General features: G+C 47.5%; 1 protein-coding gene across 2 annotated transcripts in view; it reads left to right on the top strand.

The window, feature by feature from the left end:
* FRMD8 (FERM domain containing 8) overlaps positions 1-22,192 on the top strand; it is a 52,360-nt gene that overhangs the window by 19,097 nt on the left and 11,071 nt on the right. For both annotated transcript variants that reach the window (XM_069739484.1, XM_069739483.1), the window contains 3 exons: positions 3,105-3,271; positions 16,892-17,104; positions 17,576-17,699. In XM_069739484.1, coding sequence (XP_069595585.1) covers positions 3,105-3,271; positions 16,892-17,104; positions 17,576-17,699 — 504 coding nt within the window. The remainder of the gene's footprint in view (positions 1-3,104; positions 3,272-16,891; positions 17,105-17,575; positions 17,700-22,192) is intronic.

The raw sequence follows: 22,192 nt of genomic DNA, 5'->3' as shown, positions 1-22,192 counted from the left end.
TGCCATCAGATAGAAAGAGCTACTCAAGAGTCCGGGGTACTAGGCCCCTTGTATGACCGTAACCATTCGACCGCCTCCGCCGGGTCAGTGAAGAACAGGGAGGAGCCTTCATGAACAATACGGAGTCGAGCTGGATAAAGCATGGAGTAAATGATGTTTTTATCCCTGAGCTGCTTTTTGACTTCCATAAATCGAACTCGCTGCTTTTGAAGTTCCATAGAGAAGTCCGGGAAGATTGATATAGTGGCGTTATTGAACTTAATAGGGGCCTTCTGCCTTGCCAAGCGAAGAATTGCATCCCTGTCTCTGCAGTTAAGGAGACGTGCCAGAAAGGGTCGGGGCGGAGTTCCAGGAGGAAGAGGTCTCGTTGGGACCCTATGGGCCCTTTCCACAGAAAATGTTGAGGAGAATCCGTCTCCCAGGGAGGTTTTAAGCCAGTCCTCTAGAAATTGCTCAGGTTGCTGACCCTCCGAGCGTTCTGGTAGGCCAATAATTCGGATATTATTACGGCGCAGCCTGTTTTCCAGGTCATCTGCCTTTTGCTTCCAGGCATTCACAGAGCCAGTGGCCTTTGATAACTTAGCCTCCATTGGGGCAATGGTGTCCTCTATCTGAGACACCCTTGTTTCAACCTCTGAAATACGCCCTCTCATAGTTTGTATATCTTGTCGCAGACGGCCCACTTCAGTATGCACGTCTTCTATTTTCTCAGTGAGAGAGGACCTGGTGAGAGATATAGCCTGCATCAACTGCTCAGATGCTTGTTTAAGAGTCAGTTCGTCTTGTTCTCCCTCCTCATTGCTGTCAGAAAGACGATTTTTGCGTTGACTCTGCGTGGGATTATTTCTGAGAGAGCGTGTATTATCTGGGGCATCTTCTCTGGCATATTTCCTCAACTTGTCAGCAGCCCCCGCTCCTTTAGGATGATGCATGGTGATTGGCAGAAGATCCCCACCAAATGACCAAATTTATTATTATGGCAGTCTATTCTCCACTAGCAGACCGGACAGGGCCAAACACCGGGATGCACCCCCGAGAGGCAGCAAACCAAGCAAAGAGTCTCAGATATCTGCAAATGTATCAATTTAGGAGTTTGCCCAGGCACTGTGTCCCAGAGCAGCCACAGTTCCCCAGGAAGAACAGCAGGGAGGGGGGAACGATCCCTCCAAAGTAATGGTGCAAGCAGGGGTTTTGATAAGGGGAGTGCAGGGCCCAATTTTCCAGGGCGCACACCGCTCTGCCCCTTTTAGTGTTTCAGGCCGGTAGCTCACCTCCTGAATGCACCGCAGTCTTGCTATATAGCGCCTCTCTCCTTGCTGCTGGAGAGTGCGCTGTGGTAATGGCCGCCGTCTCCCAGGGCCCGCCCGCCGCTCCAGACCCGGCACCTGTCTCCTGCTCCTCGATGTTCCACAGCGTCCCCGCTGTATGTAAGTGCCTGCCGTGCTCCCCGGGGGATCCACCCGGCTTCAGCCGCCGCCGGCACTGCGTCCCGCCCGTCGGAGCCGCGCTTAAAGATGGCCGCCGCAGCCCAGGGACCTCGCCGCTCCTCCAGACCGCCACAGATATCGGCTCTCCAGCGTTCCACCGCCGCCACCCGGGGGGGTCGCCGGTCTCCCGAGCTTTCAGAGCACCGCCTCAGCCGGTGCAGCTGCAGTTCAGGGGGATAAATGGCCGGATTCAGATCAGGATAATGGGAGCCTCCAAAAGGTGCGTCTTCTCTCTTGGCTTACATAGCCACGCCCCCCATCCGTTCACCTTTTCTGCGTCACACAAAGACACGGTGGTTGGAACCAAAGATCTCAAATTTGGACTCCTCAGACCACAGCACAGATTTCCACTGGTCTAATGTCCATTCCTTGTGTTCTTTAGCCCAAACAAGTCTCTTCTGCTTGTTGCCTGTCCGTAGCAGTGGTTTCCTAGCAGCTATTTTACCATGAAGGCCTGCTGCACAAAGTCTCCTCTTAACAGTTGTTGTAGAGATGTGTCTGCTGCTAGAACTCTGTGTGGCATTGACCTGGTCTCTAATCTGAGCTGCTGTTAACCTGCGATTTCTGAGGCTGGTGACTCGGATAAACTTATGCTTAGAAGCAGAGGTGACTCTTGGTCTTCCTTTCCTGGGGCGGTCCTCATGTGAGCCAGTTTCTTTGTAGCGCTTGATGGTTTTTGCCACTGCACTTGGGGACACTTTCAAAGTTTTCCCAATTTTTCGGACTGACTGACCTTCATTTCTTAAATGCCTATGCAGCATCAATAGTAAAAAGATGTAATGTTAAAAATAATTAAAAAAAAAAAAAAAAACCTGCTATGCTCACCTTCCGTAGTCTGACAATGCACTCGCGGCTGCCGCCATCTTCCGTTCCCAGGATGCATTGCGAAATTACCCAGATGCCTTGGCGGTCTCGCGAGACCGCTAAGTCATCTGGGTAATTTCGCAATGCATCCTGGGAACGGAAGATGGTGGCAGCCGCGAGTGCATAGGGACAGCTTCGCTGGATCCCGGCGGTTGAGTATATAACTATTTTTTATTTTAATTATCTTTTTTTAACACGGATATGTGCCCACACAGCTATATACTACGTGGACAGTGTTATATAGCGCGTGGGCTGCGTTATATACAGCGTGGCTGCTATATACTACGTGGGCAGTGTTATATACTACGTGGGCAGTGTTATATACCGCGTGGGTTGTGTTATATACCGCGTGGCTGCTATATACTACGTGGCCAGTGTTATATACCGCGTGGGCTGCGTTATATACTGTGTGGCTACTATATACTACGTGGCCAGTGTTAGATACTATGTGGGCAGTGTTATATACTGTTTGCTACGTGGCCTGTGCTATATACTATGTGGCTGCTATATACATACATATTCTAGAATACCCGATGCTTTATAATCGGGCCACCATCTAGTTGAGTATAAAACTCCTAAGAAAGGCAGATGGGAGCGATATGTTCTGATAATCTGAACAGCTCCTTCATTCAAGGGAGCATTAAAGAGTCACTATTAAAATTTGCTAGTTTCATTCAACAAATACAATATTAATTAGTGTGGCCTTGGGGATCACGTCACGTCTGTTAAACAACTTGACTTGAATATTTGCAGATCACTGACGGGGGTATATTGCGCCTTCTGTACGAGGAGGCAAAATACAATGTTCTGGAGGGCAGGTACCCATGCGATGTAGAGGACTGTGAACTTTTGGGTGGTCTGTCTTGCTGCCTGGAACTAGGGCCATACATCCAAGAAAAGCATACACCCTCTACACTAAGGTAAAGTAGTATATTATATTATCATCTCCGTTCTTATATGTAGTATTGAGATTCCTGTCTCTCGATTTGATAACGATTAGAAAAATTTGCTCTAATAGATGAAGGCAGAAATTTAGCTGATGGTCTCAGTGTACAGAATTGTCTGCTTTTTAACGTGTGTTAACCATTTTGTCCTTTTTAAAAAGACCTAATGTGTAACAAAAATAAATTTAAGTTTTTTTTTACATTTTATACTGTTTTTTTAATTTGTATTTTGTACATTTACTGTGCTTCTTTTGCCAGTATTTCTCTTCTTTTTTTTTTTTCGGCTGTTGAGGTACATTCACACCCAGCAGATCTGCTCCCATGCATCTAAATGGGGTCGTTTCTGCAGCAGGCACATGATTAGGAAAGTCGCAGAACTTCCTGCAAAATCTGTACCTTGTGCTAATATACCCGTATTGTTGCTAATTTATTTTAACCTGTTTCCCAAATCTTTCATATGTGGAGTTAAGGTTAAGAGTGCACTGCATCACAGAAAAAGAAAGAGCGCACTGCTTTATCATGGTGTCTATGCCAGGAAAAGCTCCTCACTGGTGCATACATCAAACATATCCATAAGACTCCTTTTATGCATTGGTGGCCATATCCCTTTAAATTCTATCAGGGTGGTTGGCGTGCACAGCAAATATTTTTTTTTTCGTAGATATCATTGGAGGATGCATGAAGCCATGGGTATAGACTGATGCCCTGAAAAAGCTTTATCTTAAGCAAATAATGTTGCACCCCTTATGCCGCCTAGAGAAAGTTAATTAATATCAGCTTGGTGCCAATAAGGGGCAGACACACATTTACCCTTTCAGCTGTGTTCTACTTTTATTGTTTAGTTACTTTTTATCCTTGCCCCTTTGCCATAAGGCGAAGAAGCGGCGCTGAGGAAGTTACAGTTCTGTCTGCCCTTTTTGTTCCCAAAAAGGGAAAACAAAACGCATAAGGTAATTGGTACAATAATGACTTCTCCTCTCATAAAAGGGAATCTGTCAGGAGGAATTCACAACCCAAACTATATGTGCATGTAGCTGCTTCAAAGACAAGTCCAGCAATACCTTTACATGGCCAATCTGTTCCTCAGTGACAAATCGGCATTTGAATTAATATGCAATTGGGGCTGAAGGGCTATGGTAGATATGAAGCCTTTGTCACTCCAGCAGGGCTGCCACTAGAAATTTCGGGGCCCCATACTGGCAAAAGTTTCAGGACCCCTTGAGACTCCGCCCTGGCTCCACCCCAGCCCCGCCTCCACGCTCCACCCCTCAAACTGTCCACAGTCCCACCGCTCTCTCTTGGAAAAACTCCACTTCTCACCTATCACACATTAACAGTTCCCATCACCAGATCACACATATAGCCGGCAGCTTTTGTTTTGGCCAAAAGATTTTTTAAGCCGCCACCATAACACGGTAGACACTTTTGGCCGGGCCCTACTTTACTGTAACCTATTAAATATTTGTTAAAATATGCAATACAATTTAGGTATGTTTTTATTTATGATGATGTGTGCAAAACTGTAAAGCGCAGCGGAATATGTTATAAATATATGCTATATAAAAATAAAGATTTATTTATTTTTCAATTTTTAAAATGACCAATAATATCACATACAAGGAACAAATACCGCAACACCATGTCCAGACCACATATTAAAACCAGTGACCGAATAATATCACATACAAGGAACAAATACCACCGCACCATGACCAGACCACATATTACCACCACACCATGACCAGACCACATATTACCACCACACCATGACCAGACCACATTTTACCACCGCACCATGACCAGACCACATATAACCACCGCACCATGACCAGACCACATATTACCACCACATAGTGACTGAATACTACAATTCTGATCAGTAATAAAAAAAAAGCACCATACTATCACCATAAGTGCCAGTATTCACAGGAGATCTGTACTTAGTATGCAGTGTCTGTGTACATGTAATACAGTGATCACTGGTGACATTATATACAGGAGCCCTGTATATAATGTATAGGTAATACAGTGATCACTGGTGACATTGTACACAGGACCTCTGTATATAGTATAGTGTCAGTGTATAGGTAACACTGACTCACCAGTGACGTCTCTAGGTGAAGTCCTTCATCTTTCATCCAGCACAGACCGCCATCACTTCATCCAGCCATGACTCGTCTCTGCAGGAAATAACACAGTTATCTCGAGCTCCGCTTGTAGAATACATTACTTAATTTTTCCCAACTTCTACATTACGCCACATGAAGGAAAAGAGGCAACATAGTATCACTCTACACAGTATCAGGACCGCCCCCTCATTTAAAACAGTATCCTCAAAAAATAAAATAAATACATCACTGCAGTAATAATATTCCCCATCCTGGCCACCGTGTGTCTCATTCCTGGCGTCAGCCATATGTTCTCCCATCCTGCCCTCGTGAGTATCCATTCTGCCCCATATGATCTCCCCATCCTGACCCATCTGTCTCCATCATATCCATCCTGCCCCATGATCCTGCACGATCTGTCTCCAATTCTGCCCCCAGTGTCTCCAATCATGCCCCCATGTCTGCAATCCTGCCACTTGTCTCCAATCATGCCTCCTGTGTCTCCATTCTGCCCCATCTGTCTCCAATCCTGCCCCATCTGTCTCCAGTCATGCCCCTATGTCTTTCATCCTGCCCCGTGTCTCCAATCATACCCCGTATCTCCATTCTGCCCGTGTCCAGCATTCTGCCCCTGTGTCCAGCATTCTGCCCCTGTGTCCAGCATTCTGCCCCTGTGTCCAACATACTGCCCCTGTCCAGCATCTCTGCCCCTGTGTCCAGCATCTCTGCCCCTGTGCCCAGCATCTCTGCCCCTGTGTCCAGCATCTCTGCCCCTGTGTCCAGCATTATGCCCCTGTGTCCAGCGTTCTGCCCCTGTGTCCAGCATTCTGCCCCTGTGTCCAGCATCTCTGCCCGTGTCCAGCATTCTGCCCCTGTGTCCAGCATTCTGCCCGTGTCCAGCATTCTGCCCCCCCCGCCCCCCGCCCCTGGATCGCCGCTCTCAAAAAAAAAAAAAAAGAGTTCTTACCTGGCCGTGTTCCAGCGGCGGGAGAAGCTCACTTCCTCCACGCAGGTGAATGACGTACTCGCCGGCGGCTGACAATTACGTCAAACACCGGCGAAGCGCGACTGCGCACTGCGGCCGCTCAAGTCAGCTGCCAGCCTCCGACTGGCTGGCGGCGGCTGTTAACTATTAGATAGATCCTGTCAATAGTGTGCCGCAGTGCCTACAGGGGGGGCCCGGTGAGCAGATGAGACGGGGCCCGATGCGGGCCCCCTCTGCCCACCGGGCCCCATACGCCAGTCATGGCTGTAATGCCCTGATGGCGGCCCTGCACTCCAGATCTAATTTTCTCCTTCGCCTCAATGGGGGACACAGGACTGTGGGTGTATGCTACTGCCGCCAGGAGGCTGACACTAAGTAAACATAAAAAAAAGTTTAGCTCCTCCTCCGCCGCATACACCTTGACACCGGTCGCAGGCGAGCCCAGTTCGTGCTTAGTGTCTGAAGGAGGCACACGTCTGGTTCCCAGACCTTTTGGATTCTCTTTTTCGTTGGAAGCTAGACAGGGGCGACGGACCCTATTGAAAGGGTCCGATCTCCCCAAACCATAAACGGTTGAGCATGTGGGTTGTCGTCTCCACGTATCCTCTCCCGCGACGTGGGACTTGCCGGACTAAGCCCTGACCACCCTAAGGTAATGAAACCCTAGGCTGTACAGGTGCGTAAGCATTGTCCGTGCGGCCCCCACTGCATCACCAATGCTAGACAGCGGTGATAATGGGGGCGGATGGTCCCTCTCCTCATCCTATGGAAAGGAAGATGGAGTTAGGGTGCCTGCACCGTCTGCTTGGTTACACTCAGCCCCTCTCACGCGGGCGCCGGAGAAGAGGCTGCCTGTGAGAGGGCTATGAGGGCTCCAGTAGGGCGCATCGTACCGGAGGTCTGGAGGGCGGGACTACTCATCTCTTTCCTGGCGCTGTGGTCTGGCTGCACTGACGATCGCCGCAGTCTCCTTGTTCCTGGCGGCGCCGCGGCCTGTGTGTTACGGGCGGCGCCACACTGCGGACCGCCAGCATCCCTTCCGGGGCAGCCAATAATTTAGTGCTTCTTGTAGGAAGTAGGCCGCGGACGGAAGTCCCACCTCTTCCGGACGCGTCATTTTCCGATGGCTCCGCCCCCTCCCTGTCTTCGCCGAAGCGCTGGGAAAACAACTTCCATGCAGAGACGCTGCCATTTCCGGTTCCGCCCTCTAGTGGGGTGCTCTGTTTCAAAGGCAGCTCGGAGCCTTTGCTCCTGGACAGGTTCCACAGGACTGGGGTAAGTGCTACTCCCCCCAGCCTGACAGTATTTAAGCTCTGCATTGCTATGGCCTATCTAGATCTTCCTAATTCTATTATTGCAGGGCACCGTGTCTAGAAAGGCCAAAACTCACACGGTACTATATAGCGCATGTGTAGTCTGTCGGTCCGCTTTTCCGCATGCCCAGAGTAAATGTCTCTGTGAGGCCTGCGACTCCAAACGCGCTCAGGAGCCCTCCCCTGCAACTCAGGTGGATGCCGTGGTTCCCCTCTGGAATGGGTCGCGTCCTTATCACAGTCTATGACATCCCTAACTAAGGCAATCGAGTCCCTCCAGACCCTGGCGGCGGCCAGGGACAGCGGTTCACCTGCCATTGCGAGGTCTTCTGACTCTCCGGAGCTTTCGGCCTGCAGGGGCCACGCTTGTACTAGGCAGACGCGGGGAAAGCGAACCCACACAGCGTCTCGCGGTCCATCAGGGGCATCTGCTTCCTGGAGTTCCCCCTCTCGTTCAACCTCTCCGGTGGAGAGCGGTGAACTTGGTTCGGACTACGATTCAGAGGGATCCCTCAATCTAGAGGTCCCTGATTACCAGGAGTCAGTAGACAGTCTAATTGAGACTGTCAACCAGACCCTGGATATAGAGGATGAATCCACCTTGACCTCTGGTCATAGGGTATCTTTCAAGAGGGCCAAGCGACTGCCTCATAGGGTGTTCGCTTCTCACCCAGAGTTTGAGGGCTTGGTCCAACGTCACAGGGAGCACCCAGACAGTCATTTTGCGGGTCAAAAGGCTCTGAATGCTAGATACCCTTTTGCTCCTGAATTGCGTAAGAAATGGGCAGAATCCCCTTCGGTAGATCCTCCGGTTTCTCGTCTGGCCTCTAATACACTGTTATCCCTTCCATGTGGCTCCTCTATTAAGGATCCTATTGATCGGCTTATTGATAGTTTGGCTCGTTCAGTCTTTGAGGCCTCAGGTTCAGCTCTCTCGCTCTTTTGCGGGGACGTGGGTAGCTAAGGCCATGATGTCCTGGTCAGAGTCTTTGACCAAGGCTCTTCAGGAGAGGGATCTTCCAGAGGAGCTGACTGAGATGTCAAATCAAATGGCTCTGGCTGGGAGCTATCTGATCAATGCGTCTTTGGACGCAGCAAACTGTGCATCTTCAGCGGCAGCAAACGCTATTGCCATCAGAAGGGCTCTTTGGTTGAGAACATGGCGAGCAGATTCTACCTCTAAGAAATCTCTTACAACCCTTCCTTATCAGGGGGGTCAATTATTTGGAGAAAAGCAGAGGATTAAGCAGCTTTTTCGTCGCCAGTTCCAGGCTCGCTTTAAGCCCTTTCGCAATTCCAGGTGGACCCCAACGTCAAATCCCGCTGCTCCAGGGCGACCCAATCAGGGCAGGGATCATCAGATCTCATACAGGGCTAATCCGTTGGGAAGAATGCGATCTCAGGGGAGAGGAAGGGGATCTAGGTCCCATAGGTTTTTGGCCAAATGACTGGAGTCGGTCTCTGGTCTCCGCCGACAAAGTAGGGGGCCGCCTACTCTCTTTTTCACCAGTCCTGGCTCACTGTGGTTCACGACATATGGGTAAGAGAACTGATGTCCTCAGTATACAAGATAGAGTTTGTCAGCCTTCCCCTGTGCCGATTCTTTCCTGCCCACCTTCCCAGCTCAAAATCCCGGGTACAGGCCCTGTTAAATTCAATAGAGTCTCTTCGACTCCGCGGAGTCATTATTCCAGTTCCAAAGGAAGAAAGATTTCAGGGGTTCTATTCCAACCTGTTCTTAGTTCCCAAAAAGGACGGATCTTTAAGGCCCATTCTGGACCTAAAACGTTTAAACAGGTGTGTCAACATTCGCCCTTTCGAATGGAATCTCTTCAATCGGTTATTGCGTCAATGGAAGAGGGAGAGTTCTTGGCTTCAATAGATATTCAAGATGCATATCTGCACATTCGCATATTTCCTGCACATCAAAGATTCCTACGTTTTTCCGTAGGTAATCTGTATTTTCAGTTCACAGCCTTACCTTTCGGGCTAGCCACCGCCCCAAGAGTATTCACAAAGGTCATGGCGGCCGTTGTGTCCATCCTGCATTCTCGGGGCATACTCATTTTTCCTTATTTAGACGATCTCATCAAGGGGCTGTCTTTTCGGGCCTGCGAGGGAAAACGTCAGCATTACTCTAGACACTTTCTCGTCTAGGGTGGCTGGTGAACCGGGGAAAAATCGTCTCTTGTACCATCCCGGAGAGTTTCTTTTCTGGGGATGTTCTTCGACACCTTACAGGGCTTGACAATCCTACCTCGAGACAAAGTCCTGAAGCTTCGGCAAGAGGTGAGGACCCTTCGCCGGCCTGTCTATCACACAATTCGGTTTTGCATGAGGGTCTTAGGGAAGATGGTGGCGACAATGGAAGCCGTGCCGTTTGCGCAACTCCATCTTCGTCCTCTCCAACATGCTCTGTTATCAGCATCAAAGGAAAAATAAACTCCAAGCAAATGTGGCGCTAAGCACCTACGGATTTTTCGAATGCATCCACTTCCAGTGAAAAAATGTTAATAAAAATTCATTTATTTATTTATTTTCTCAAAATAAAAAAATTAATATATTTGTAAAATATTTTTAAAATACAGTACAAAGCGTTTCGGCTGCTAATATTACAGTGCAGCCTTCATCAGGTAGCAAAAACAAACCAAAAAAAAAACCAGACATACAATAAGAACTATGTATGTCTGTTTTTTTTTTTGTTTTTTTTCTGATGAAGGCTGCACTGTAATATTAGCAGCCGAAACGCGTTGTACTGTATTTTAAAAATATTTTACAAATATATTTTATTTTTTATTTTGAGAAAATAAATGAATTTTTATTAACATTTTTTCACTGAAAGTGGATGCATTTGAAAAATCCGTAGGTACTTAACGCCACATTTGCTTAGAGTTTATTTTTCCTTTGAAGTCGCCACCTATGTGGATCCGAAGCAGGATCAACACGTAGTTCTCCAAAGTGAGCTGCACACCTTATCGGATTATACAACATACGGAGAAGAGTTGTCTAAAGAATTGATTCCTTGAGAATCTCAACGTGCATTTCTTACCAAAAAACGGTGAGCATAACCACAATTAAAAGAATTTTTTTTTAACTGTTGGTAAAAACGTATTATGCTCAGAGGAAGCGCCGCACTTGTTTCTTTTTCCTCTTTCCCTAAACCAGGGTATTTCTAAAGTCTGTTATCAGCATGGGACAAGAATCCATTCTCTCTCAACCCCAGGTGCCGTCTATCTTTCCAGGTCAGACAGGCTCTCTCATGGTGGTCAACGAGCCCATCTCTACAACATGGGAAGCCTTTTCCCCCAGTTCATTTGGCTGGTAGTCACGACAGACGCCAGCCTGCTAGGTTGGGGAGCAGTATTTTACCGCCACACAGCCCAGGGACGTTGGTCCTCACAGGAATCAACCCTTCCGATCAATCTATTGGAGATTCGGACTGGCATTGCAGCATTTTCATCATCTCCTGGCAGGCCGTCCTCTCTGGATTCAATCGGACAATGCTACAACGGTAGCATACATAAATCATCAAGGGGGTACCTGCAGCATGGCGGCCATGCACGAGGTAAGACAGGTCCTCTGCTGGGCCGAGAAGAATTACTCAGTGATTTCAGCAGTCCACATCCCGGGCAAGAAAAACTGGGCTGCGGATTTTGTCAGTCGACAGGGTCTAGCATCCGGGGAATGGTCTCTACATCCCGAAGTATTTCAACAGATATGTCAACTCTGGGGAACCCCGGAAGTGGACCTGATGGCTTCCAGGAGGAATGCCAAAGTACCCAGGTTTGTTGCCCCGTATCGAGATCCACAGGCGATTGCTGTGGACACGTTAGTGTTACCTTGGGGCCAGTTTCATCTCCCATATCTGTTTCCACCTCTAGCACTGCTCCCAAAGGTAATCAGAAAGATCAAGACAGGAGTCCCAGCTATCCTGGTCGCCCCAGATTGGCCTCATCGGTCATGGTATGCAGACCTAGTACAGCTGCTCGCCGGAGCTCCGTGGCGGCTTCCAGACCGCCCGGATCTACTTTCGCAGGGCCCGATCTACCACCAGAGCTTAGGGGGGCCCTGTGGCCATTGAATCTTTGATTCTAACACAGGCCGGACTTTCCCAAGAGGTAGCCGCTAACATGATTAGCGCTCGGAAATCCGTCTCTGCGCGAAGTTATCATCACACCTTTCATGGTGCAGAGAGCGGGGGCTCCCACCACTACGTTTCTCCATCCCAAACTTTCTTGCCTTTCTCCAAACCGGCCTGGATTCAGGGCTTGCACCGAGTACACTTAGAAGACAGATATCAGCCTTGTCTGTACTTTTTCAGCGCAGGATCGCTATTAATCTACAGGTAAAAACTTTCCTACAGGGAGAAGCTCATAAGGTTCCGCCTTATAGAGCCCCCCTAGATACTTGGGACCTTAATCTGGTCTTAAGTGCCTTGCAGGAGGTTCCTTTGGAACCTCTTCAGGACGTCTCTTTAACTTATCTTTCCTGGAAAGTTGTTTTCTTGGTGGCCGTTACTTCAATTAGACGGGTATCGGAGCTGGCTGCCCTATCCTGCCGGGCTCCTTTTCTACGGTTCCATCAAGATAAGGTGGTGCTCAGACCAGCACCCTCCTTTTTACCAAAAGTGGTTTCTTCGTTTCACATTAACGAAGACATTGTCTTGCCTTCTTTCTGTCCGGCGCCAATGCACCGTGTGGAAAAAGCTCTCCATACGTTAGACCTAGTGAGAGCACTGAGAAGGTACGTGTCTCGGACAGCATCTTTTCGACAGACGGATGCGCTGTTTGTCCTCCTTAAGGGTCGCAGGAAGGGACTTGCAGCCTCGAGATCAACCTTGGCCAGGTGGATACGATCGGCTATTCAGGAGTCCTACCATGTCAAGGACGTAGCCGTTCTGGCCGAAATCAAAGCGCATTCCACTCGAGCAGTGGGGGCTTCCTGGGCGCTTCGGCACCAGGCTTCAGCAGAACAGGTTTGCAAGGCCGCAACCTGGTCTAGTTTGCATACCTTTTCTAAACACTACAATATCCACACTCAGACTTCGGCAGACGCAAGTCTGGTTAGAAGGATTCTTCAGGCAGCGGTAGCGCACTTATAGCCGGCAGATGCCTGAATGTTATACCGGTGAGTTAATTCCCCACCCAGGGACTGCTTTAGGACATCCCAGAGTCCTGTGTGCCCCAATGAGGCGAAGGAGAAATAGGGATTTTTGTATTACTCACCGTAAAATCTTTTTCTCCGAGACGCTCATTGGGGGACACAGCTCCCTTCCTGATTAGCCAGATGGCTCTTTTGTTTGTTTTATTTTTTTCTGATTTGTTCATTCAGTGGGGATATTTCTAGACATGTTGTTTTCTGTATTAATAGTAATACTGTATATACTCGAGTATAAGCCGAGATTTTCAGCCCAAATTTTTGGGCTGAAAGTGCCCCTCTCGGCTTATACTCGAGTCAAGGTGGGCGGCAGGGGCGGCGGGTGAGGGCGCTGAGGCATACTTACCTGCTTCCAGCGATCCTGGCGCTCCCCCTGCGGTCCCACGGTCTTCTGTGCTGCAGCTCTTCCCCTCTTCAGCGGTCACGTGGGACCGCTCATTAGAGAAATGAATAGGCGGCTCCACCTCCCATAGGGGTGGAACCGCCTATTCATTTCTCTAATCAGCGGTGCCGGTGACCGCTGATAGAGGAAGAAGCTGCGGCACCGAAGACAGCTGTCCGGGGGAAGGAGCCGGACGCCGGGACCAGGTAAGTATCGCATATTTACCTGTCCACGTTCCAGCCGCCGGGCGCCGCTCCATCTTCCCGGCGTCGCTCCGCTCTGACTGTGCAGGTCAGAGGGCGCGATGACGCATATAGTGTGCGCGGCGCCCTCTGCCTGATCAGTCAGTGCGCAGAGACGCCGGGACCGGACACCGGGAGCTGCAAGCAAGAGAGGGGAGTATGGCTTTTTTTTTTTATTGCAGCGGCACAGATTTATGTGGAGCATCTATGGGGAAATATGAATGGTGCAGAGCATACAGTGGGGCAAAAAAGTATTTAGTCAGTCAGCAATAGTGCAAGTTCCACAACTTAAAAAGATGAGAGGCGTCTGTAATTTACATCATAGGTAGACCTCAACTATGGGAGACAAACTGAGAAAAAAAATCCAGAAAGTCACATTGTCTGTTTTTTTTAACAATTTATTTGCATATTATGGTGGAAAATAAGTATTTGGTCAGAAACAAAATTTCATCTCAATACTTTGTAATATATCCTTTGTTGGCAATGACAGAGGTCAAACGTTTTCTGTAAGTCTTCACAAGGTTGCCACACACTGTTGTTGGTATGTTGGCCCATTCCTCCATGCAGATCTCCTCTAGAGCAGTGATGTTTTTGGCTTTTCGCTTGGCAACACGGACTTTCAACTCCCTCCAAAGGTTTTCTATAGGGTTGAGATCTGGAGACTGGCTAGGCCACTCCAGGACATTGAAATGCTTCTTACGAAGCCACTCCTTCGTTGCCCTGGCGGTGTGCTTTGGATCATTGTCATGTTGAAAGACCCAGCCACGTTTCATCTTCAATGCCCTTGCTGATGGAAGGAGGTTTGCACTCAAAATCTCACGATAGATGGCCCCATTCATTCTTTCATGTACCCGGATCAGTCGTCCTGGCCCCTTTGCAGAGAAACAGCCCCAAAGCATGATGTTTCCACCACCATGCTTTACAGTAGGTATGGTGTTTGATGGATGCAACTCAGTATTCTTTTTCCTCCAAACACGACAATTTGTGTTTCTACCAAACAGTTCCAGTTTGGTTTCATCAGACCATAGGACATTCTCCCAAAACTCCTCTGGATCATCCAAATGCTCTCTAGCAAACTTCAGATGGGCCCGGACATGTACTGGCTTAAGCAGTGGGACACGTCTGGCACTGCAGGATCTGAGTCCATGGTGGCGTAGTGTGTTACTTATGGTAGGCCTTGTTACATTGGTCCCAGCTCTCTGCAGTTCATTCACTAGGTCCCCCCGCGTGGTTCTGGGATTTTTGCTCACCGTTCTTGTGATCATTCTGACCCCACGGGGTGGGATTTTGCGTGGAGCCCCAGATCGAGGGAGATTAACAGTGGTCTTGTATGTCTTCCATTTTCTAATTATTGCTCCCACTGTTGATTTCTTCACTCCAAGCTGGTTGGCTATTGCAGATTCAGTCTTCCCAGCCTGGTGCAGGGCTACAATTTTGTTTCTGGTGTCCTTTGACAGCTCTTTGGTCTTCACCATAGTGGAGTTTGGAGTCAGACTGTTTGAGGGTGTGCACAGGTGTCTTTTTATACTGATAACAAGTTTAAACAGGTGCCATTACTACAGGTAATGAGTGGAGGAAAGAGGAGACTCTTAAAGAAGAAGTTACAGGTCTGTGAGAGCCAGAAATCTTGATTGTTTGTTTGTTTCTGACCAAATACTTATTTTCCACCATAATATGCAAATAAATTGTTAAAAAAACAGACAATGTGATTTTCTGGATTTTTTTTTTCTCAGTTTGTCTCCCATAGTTGAGGTCTACCTATGATGTAAATTACAGACGCCTCTCATCTTTTTAAGTGGTGGAACTTGCACTATTGCTGACTGACTAAATACTTTTTTGCCCACTGTATATGGCACAGCTATGGGGCAGTATGAACGGTGCAGAGCACTATATGGCACAGATATGGGGCAGTATGAACGGTGCAGAGCACTATATGGCACAGCTATGGGGCAGTATGAACGGTGCAGAGCACTATATGGCACAGCTATGGGGCAGTATGAACGGTGCAGAGCACAATATGGTACAGCATGAACGGTGCAGAGCACTATATGGTACAGCTATGGGGCAGTATGAACAGTGCAGAGCACTATATGGCACAGCTATGGGGAAAGATGAACGGTGCAGAGCACTATATGGCACAGCTATGGGGAAATATGAACGGTGCAAAGCACTATATGGCACAGCTATGGGGCAATAATGAACGGTGCAGAGCACTATATGGCACAGCTATGGGGAAATAATGAACGGTGCAGAGCACTATATGGCACAGCTATGGGGAAATAATGATCTATTTTTATTTTTGAAATTCACCGGTAAATGCTGCATTTCCACCCTAGGCTTATACTCGAGTCAATAAGTTTTCCCAGTTTTTTGTGGCAAAATTAGGGGGGTCGGCTTATTCTCGGGTCGGCTTATACTCGAGTATATACGGTATGTTTCCTTTTTTCTCTCCTACTGCTTTTGCACCAAACTGGGCTCGCCTGCGGCTGGTGTCAAGATGTATGCAGTGGAGGAGGAGCTAAACTTTTTTTATGTTTATTTAGTGTCCGCCTCCTTAGCGGCAGTAGCATACACCCACGGTCCTGTGTCCCCCTATGAGCGTCTCGGAGAAAAGGATTTTACGGTGAGTAACACAAAAATCCCTATTTCACCCAGCGCTGCCACCTCCTGTTTCACTGATGGCTCCTTCGCCTTCATAGAAGTTGTCATTCAAGCAGAAGGAGGCAGCACTGAGAGGGGCTATAGATCTGGAGTGACAGAGGCATCAGATGTTCTGGGAAAATAGATCTGGAGTGACTGAGGCTTCAGATGTGCTTGAGAATTTACTTCCTGTTAGATCTATATAGTGTAAGTGTCAAGTGCATGGTGCACAATGACAAATGGCTAACTCATCTGGAATGCTGACATGACTGGAAGCCATGATACAATTTTAATCTGGCGGTATCCGGGTTGTCTGATACAGCCATTGTATTTGGTACATTTTTAGAAAGTGTCATGGTGGATTGAATGAAAGAGGTAATCTAGTCCCCATATGAATCGTCACATTGCCTAACAGAATGTCTGTTACTGGCGCTGGGCTCTGGTTGGCCACTAGTTGTTTGTATCCTGTACGTCTGCTCAGTCACTGAACTCTAAGGCTATTTCATTGCCAGAATATATTTTATAGAAGTGTTTTAATTAAGAAAACCTATCTTATGCTATTTCCTGTTGCTTAAATCTGAAACAATATGGCAGGACAAAGTGGATAGATGTTACATTTGCTGATTTTTAAAGACAATGGTTGCATATCTATTAGTCCTCTAAAAGAACAATACAGTGTGACGTTCTTCCATGACGATTGCTGTGCTCTTTTAACTTCTTTATGCAGACAGTTGTTTTAGAAAACCTTATTTTCCTGGCTTTCTTACAGGCCGCAGCTAGATTCCTTTCTTCCTTCATATTTATGCAAAAAGAAAATGGGAATACTCAATGCATTTCGAAATAGAGGGAATCGGCAAGTAAGCTTCGAAGAGACGCTGGTCAATACATACAAAGCGGCTGCAGAAAATGTTTGTCCCGAAGACGGGGATGTAATTAACTGCAAAGAGTATTTGAAGAAGTGCCACGAGCTTCCTTACTATGGGTAGGTATGATAGCGAGGATTCTGTCACTTTATACCTGCGTCTCTGGTTCTAATCCTATTGGATCATTATTCCGTGTTCCCACGTAGCGTAAACTCTGATTTTTATTTATTATTTTTTTTTTCCCCCGCTGCTTTTTGGCCAGAAAATCTGCTACGTTTAACTATCCAAACAAAGTGGATGCGATTTCATCAACACGCATATCCACTGAGCATTTGAAGATGCTGTTAAACTGCGTTTTTTGTGTTTAAAGGGGAGCAACTTTTAAGCGCAGAGTCGAAGCTTTTCTGCAAAAAAAAAAAAAAAACACATTCAAATACGCATTAAATTAAAGTGGGAAATGCATAAAAAAGGCAATAATCAGAAGGTTCTTTTTGCATATTTTGGCACGGGCATCTGCAGGAAAAAAAAACAAAAAAAAAACGCATTTACACTGCGTGAACACGGCCTAACACTGCCTTAATTTTTTTCAGATGTGCCTTTTTTCAAGGAGAAGTAGACAAGCCCGCTCAAGGTTTTCTCAACAGGAATGGTCGTAAGACTGTATCGGTAGCCATTAATATGGAAGGCGTGTCTGTCATAGACCGCAAGGAGAAGGTATTTTTATTTTATCACGGCTCATGGAATAAAGAATTACTATATAATGTCCTTTACACAAATGTTGGATGGGGTGAAAATAAATATTTTACCTTCTAAAAATAAGTATTTATGGGGGCGTGGCTATGTAGTTGGAGCGAGAAGACGTGCCCTGGATGAGCTCCCACTATCCTGAAAATATCCTGCCGCTCAAATCCCCCACAGGGTGGACCACTCACAATTTGTGCCCCTCACTGGGTCCTGGAAGGTGTGGGGTCACTGCCGGGAGCCTAAGGGGGCCGGAGAGGAGCGGGAAACCAGCGAGCCCGCCGGAGCAGGAGACTCGTGTGCTGACGGCGGCCATCTTGAGAGCGCGCTCTGGGGAAGCACAGCGCGGCACCGGCTCTCATTACCCCCGGGACTCCCCCCTAGGCTTTGGAGGGCGCTGAGAGACTGCGGGGCCAGCGTTTGAATCCAGGTGCGCTGGAGCTGGGGGACTGTGGACGGCGGTACCGGTGGAGCGGCGGTCATTACAGGCGCGCGCTCCGGTGAGAGGGGACGTGACGTTGCGCAACACATATACAGCGCTGTCTGGGAGGTGGATACGCATCCTGCAATATATCAGGGAGCGAACGGTGAGTGCCCTGGAAAATTGGGCCCCACGTTCCCTTATTTAAAGACACCTTTCCTGTTAGTGCACTTGATTTGGAGGGTCTGGCACCCCTCCCCCCTGCTGCCTCTGCCGCTGCTGTGGTCTTCCCCCTCCCCTGGTGCATAGAATCCATTGAAATCTAAGTGCTGCTGCACCTGCAATTACAAACACTTTATATATCCCTGTGGTTGCCCCATAACACCACATTAACAACCTCTGCCGGCTCTGCTAATACACTGTGACTGCAACTGGGCACTGTTCCGGATTATAATCTCAGCTACTCTGCTGCCTTTCATCTTTATTCAAAATGCATCACCCCAAAGGATCGGGGGCGTCTGATAAATTGAAAAAATTCGCTAGAGAGGACCCCATGGATAGTGGACGGACACTCAGAAATACCCCAGCGCAGGTTCAGCGTAAGGGTCAATCTTCTGATAGTAATGAGGAAGGGGCACAGGAAGAATTAACTCTTAAACAAGCCTCTGAACAACTAATGCAGGCCATCTCCTTAACCAGGTCCTCTCTTACAGAAAAAATAGAGGATGTACACACTGAGGTGGGTCGCCTGAGACTAGACATGCAGACCATGGGAGGACGCATTGTGGAGGTGGAAACGAGAGTGTCACAGATAGAAGATACTATTACACCCATGGAGTCTAAACTGACAAAAGTAGCAGGTTCCATTAACGCCTGGAAACAAAAAGCGGATGACCTGGAGAACAGGCTGCGTCGGAACAACATTCGTATTATTGGACTGCCGGAACGCTCGGAGGGTCAGCGGCCTGAAGAATTTCTGGAGAACTGGCTTAAAACCTCTTTGGAAGGTGAATCATCAACCTTCTCTGTGGAGAGGGCCCATAGGGTCCCCACGAGGCCCCTCCCCCCTGGGGCTCCTCCGAGGCCTTTCCTGGCACGCATCCTCAACTGTAGAGATAGAGACGCCATTCTACGTTTGGCACGGCAAAAAAGTCCTATCAAGTTCCACAATGCCACAATCTCGATCTTCCCAGACTTCTCCATGGAACTCCAGAAACAACGAGCACGGTTCCTGGAAATTAAGAAACGACTCAGAGATCGGAACGTCATATACTCCATGCTCTATCCTGCCCGCTTGCGAATCGTTCATGAGGGTTCCTCGATATTCTTCACTAATCCGGAGGACGCGGCTGAGTGGTTGCGGGTTCATGAAGGGTCCAGTATGACGACGTCCTAAAGCATTTGAGTGGATGTTTATATAATGAAGCTCTCCTTGTGGGTGCCTAACCTACTAACAATACCGAACGCTTAATTGTAGCGAGGGTATCCCCGTTTTCATCTGATAATAGGAGCATGGGAGTATGCTCCTACATTGTTTGGTTTTTTGGTTTGTTCTCTTTTCTATGTTTGTTTTATCTGTTTTGTAGACAGACTCGTCGCCAACGGATCTCTCAACCTCTACGTGCTACCCCTAAATTTTGCCTGGACAATTATTACTTATCATATAGTGTAGTGTTAGTATGGGGTCGGAAATAATATACATGACCTGGAATGTGCGCGGCATCAAATCTCCCCGGAAAAAGATTAAGGTATTCTCACAGATCAAGCGCTATCACCCACATATTGTAGCATTGGTCGAGACACATTTGACCAGAGACACGGCCCGGTGTGTACAAAAGCCGTGGGTGCAATGGTCCATACACGCATTTCATACCAGCTACTCAAGGGGGGTCTCACTGTTAGTTCACAAAGACGTTAGATGGGAGATGAGGGAGGCTAGGAGGGACTCTGAGGGTCGATTTGTATTTGTGAATGCGTTAGTCAATTCCCGTGAATACGTCATCTTATGTGTCTATAATCCTCCTCCAGCTAATTTATCAATACTCCGAATGGCAATGAGCTTTGCCTTGAGCTTTCCAGACGCAAACATCATCTGTATGGGGGATTTTAATCTAGTCATGGATACTCGCTTGGATAGGCTGAGATTGGGCGACGATGAGGTGGGGGAGTCCTCCTCTCAAGCTTTATCCCAATTAGCTTCATTTATGGAGGGTAGTGGTTGGGTGGATCTATGGAGAGTGCGCCATCCAGGGGAGAGAGGCTATACCTGTCATTCATCTACCAGACGATCCCTCTCCCGCCTAGATTATATATTTGGATCAGTGGGGTTGGCAACATGGATAGATAGTGTTGAGCATGGTAATAGGGGAATATCTGACCACAGCCCGGTTGTTCTTAAACTCAAATTTAGGCAATCAAATGGCGGCATAGTCTGGAAATTGAATCCATTTTGGCTCAAGTTGATAGATTCCAATGATAGAACTGTGGACCAACTGCAGGGTTTCATTTTATCCCACCCGGAGCCACAGGATACTAATATATTTTGGGATACCCTTAAGGCATATTTGAGGGGGTGTCTATCCTCCACGATATCTTATATTAAAAGGGTGACCTCACGGGAAGATGATGAGGTGGAACAACGACTAAAGAACTCAGAGTCTGCATATATATCTGACCCGACCAGTGGCAATAGACTTGAGTGGCTAACTTCCCAGAGGCTATATGTTCAGTATAAAGATACTAAATCTAAACGCAAACTATTCTTTACTCGCCAGTCCTATTTTGAAATGGGGAACCAGGCCAGCAAATTTTTGGCCATCTTGGTACGCCAACATAATGTCTCCAATACTGTATTGCAGATTCGAACACCAGATGGGTCATTAGTGTCCTCGAATGAGGAGATAATTTGCTGCTTTCATGATTATTATAAATCACTATATACCTCTAAATGTGACTTCGATATTTCTAATAATTTAGATTATCTATCAGATATAACATTTCCCTTATTGACCCCGGCTCAGCAGGCCTTTATGGATGCAGAGTTTACTTTGGAGGAGGTTGAAAAGGCCTTGATGGATATGGCCTCTGGGAAGGCTCCGGGTCCAGATGGGTTTCCCATTGAATTATATAGGAAATATAGAGATATACTAGCACCACTTTTGTTGAGGGTGTTCCAAGGGGTGTGTGAGAGGGGTTCTATGCCTGACACATTCTACGAGGCAAACATTATTTTACTTAAAAAGGAGGGGAAGGACCCATTGGAATGTGGATCATACAGACCCATCTCGCTGGTAAATGTGGACTATAAAGTTTTTACTAAAATTCTAGCCACAAGATTGAATTCGGTCATACTTGACCTTATACACCCAGACCAAACGGGTTTTATGCCGGGTAAAAATACCTCTATTAACATCAGACGGGTCCAGTCAGTGGTTCAGTATAGCTCATTGGTACCATATAACACCTGGGCATTGGCATCACTGGATGCAGCCAAGGCCTTTTACTCTCTTGAGTGGCCCTTCCTTCTAGCATGTTTGAAAAAATATGGCTTCGGAGATAGTTTTTTGAAGTGGGTAGGCCTATTGTATATGAAACCCAAGGCTCGTATAGTTGTTAATGGCTCCATCTCTAAGTCTTTCTCACTATCTAGAGCAGGGGTCAGGAACCTTTTTGGCTAAGAGAGCCGTAAACGCCACATATTTTGAAATATAATTCCGCGAGAGCCGTACAATATGTTTAAAGGGCCATTGACAGATCAATCGCTCCAATGTTCACTTAGTACAGCAAGGAATGCTCCTCCCTGCTGTATAAAGCCACAACTGGACTGAAACAATGGTAATTAGCAGTAAAAAATTAAATAAATAACTTACATTGTGAGCTTGCGATGCATGACATCAGTCCAGCAGTCTGGCTTCTTCTTTTTCCTGCGCATGACTGGAAGCTGGCATTCTTCCCACCTGATGTTGAGAGAATGCCAGCTTTGAGGCATTCGCAGAAGAAAGAAGCTGGAATGTTGGACATGTCACACAACGCATTGTCAGTTATG

Source organism: Ranitomeya imitator, chromosome 9 (genome assembly GCF_032444005.1).
Source record: "Ranitomeya imitator isolate aRanImi1 chromosome 9, aRanImi1.pri, whole genome shotgun sequence".
Classification (NCBI taxonomy): Eukaryota; Metazoa; Chordata; class Amphibia; order Anura; family Dendrobatidae; genus Ranitomeya; species Ranitomeya imitator.
The sequence above is the reverse complement of the archived record's forward strand: the minus strand, read 5'-3'. Positions and strand labels throughout refer to the sequence as shown.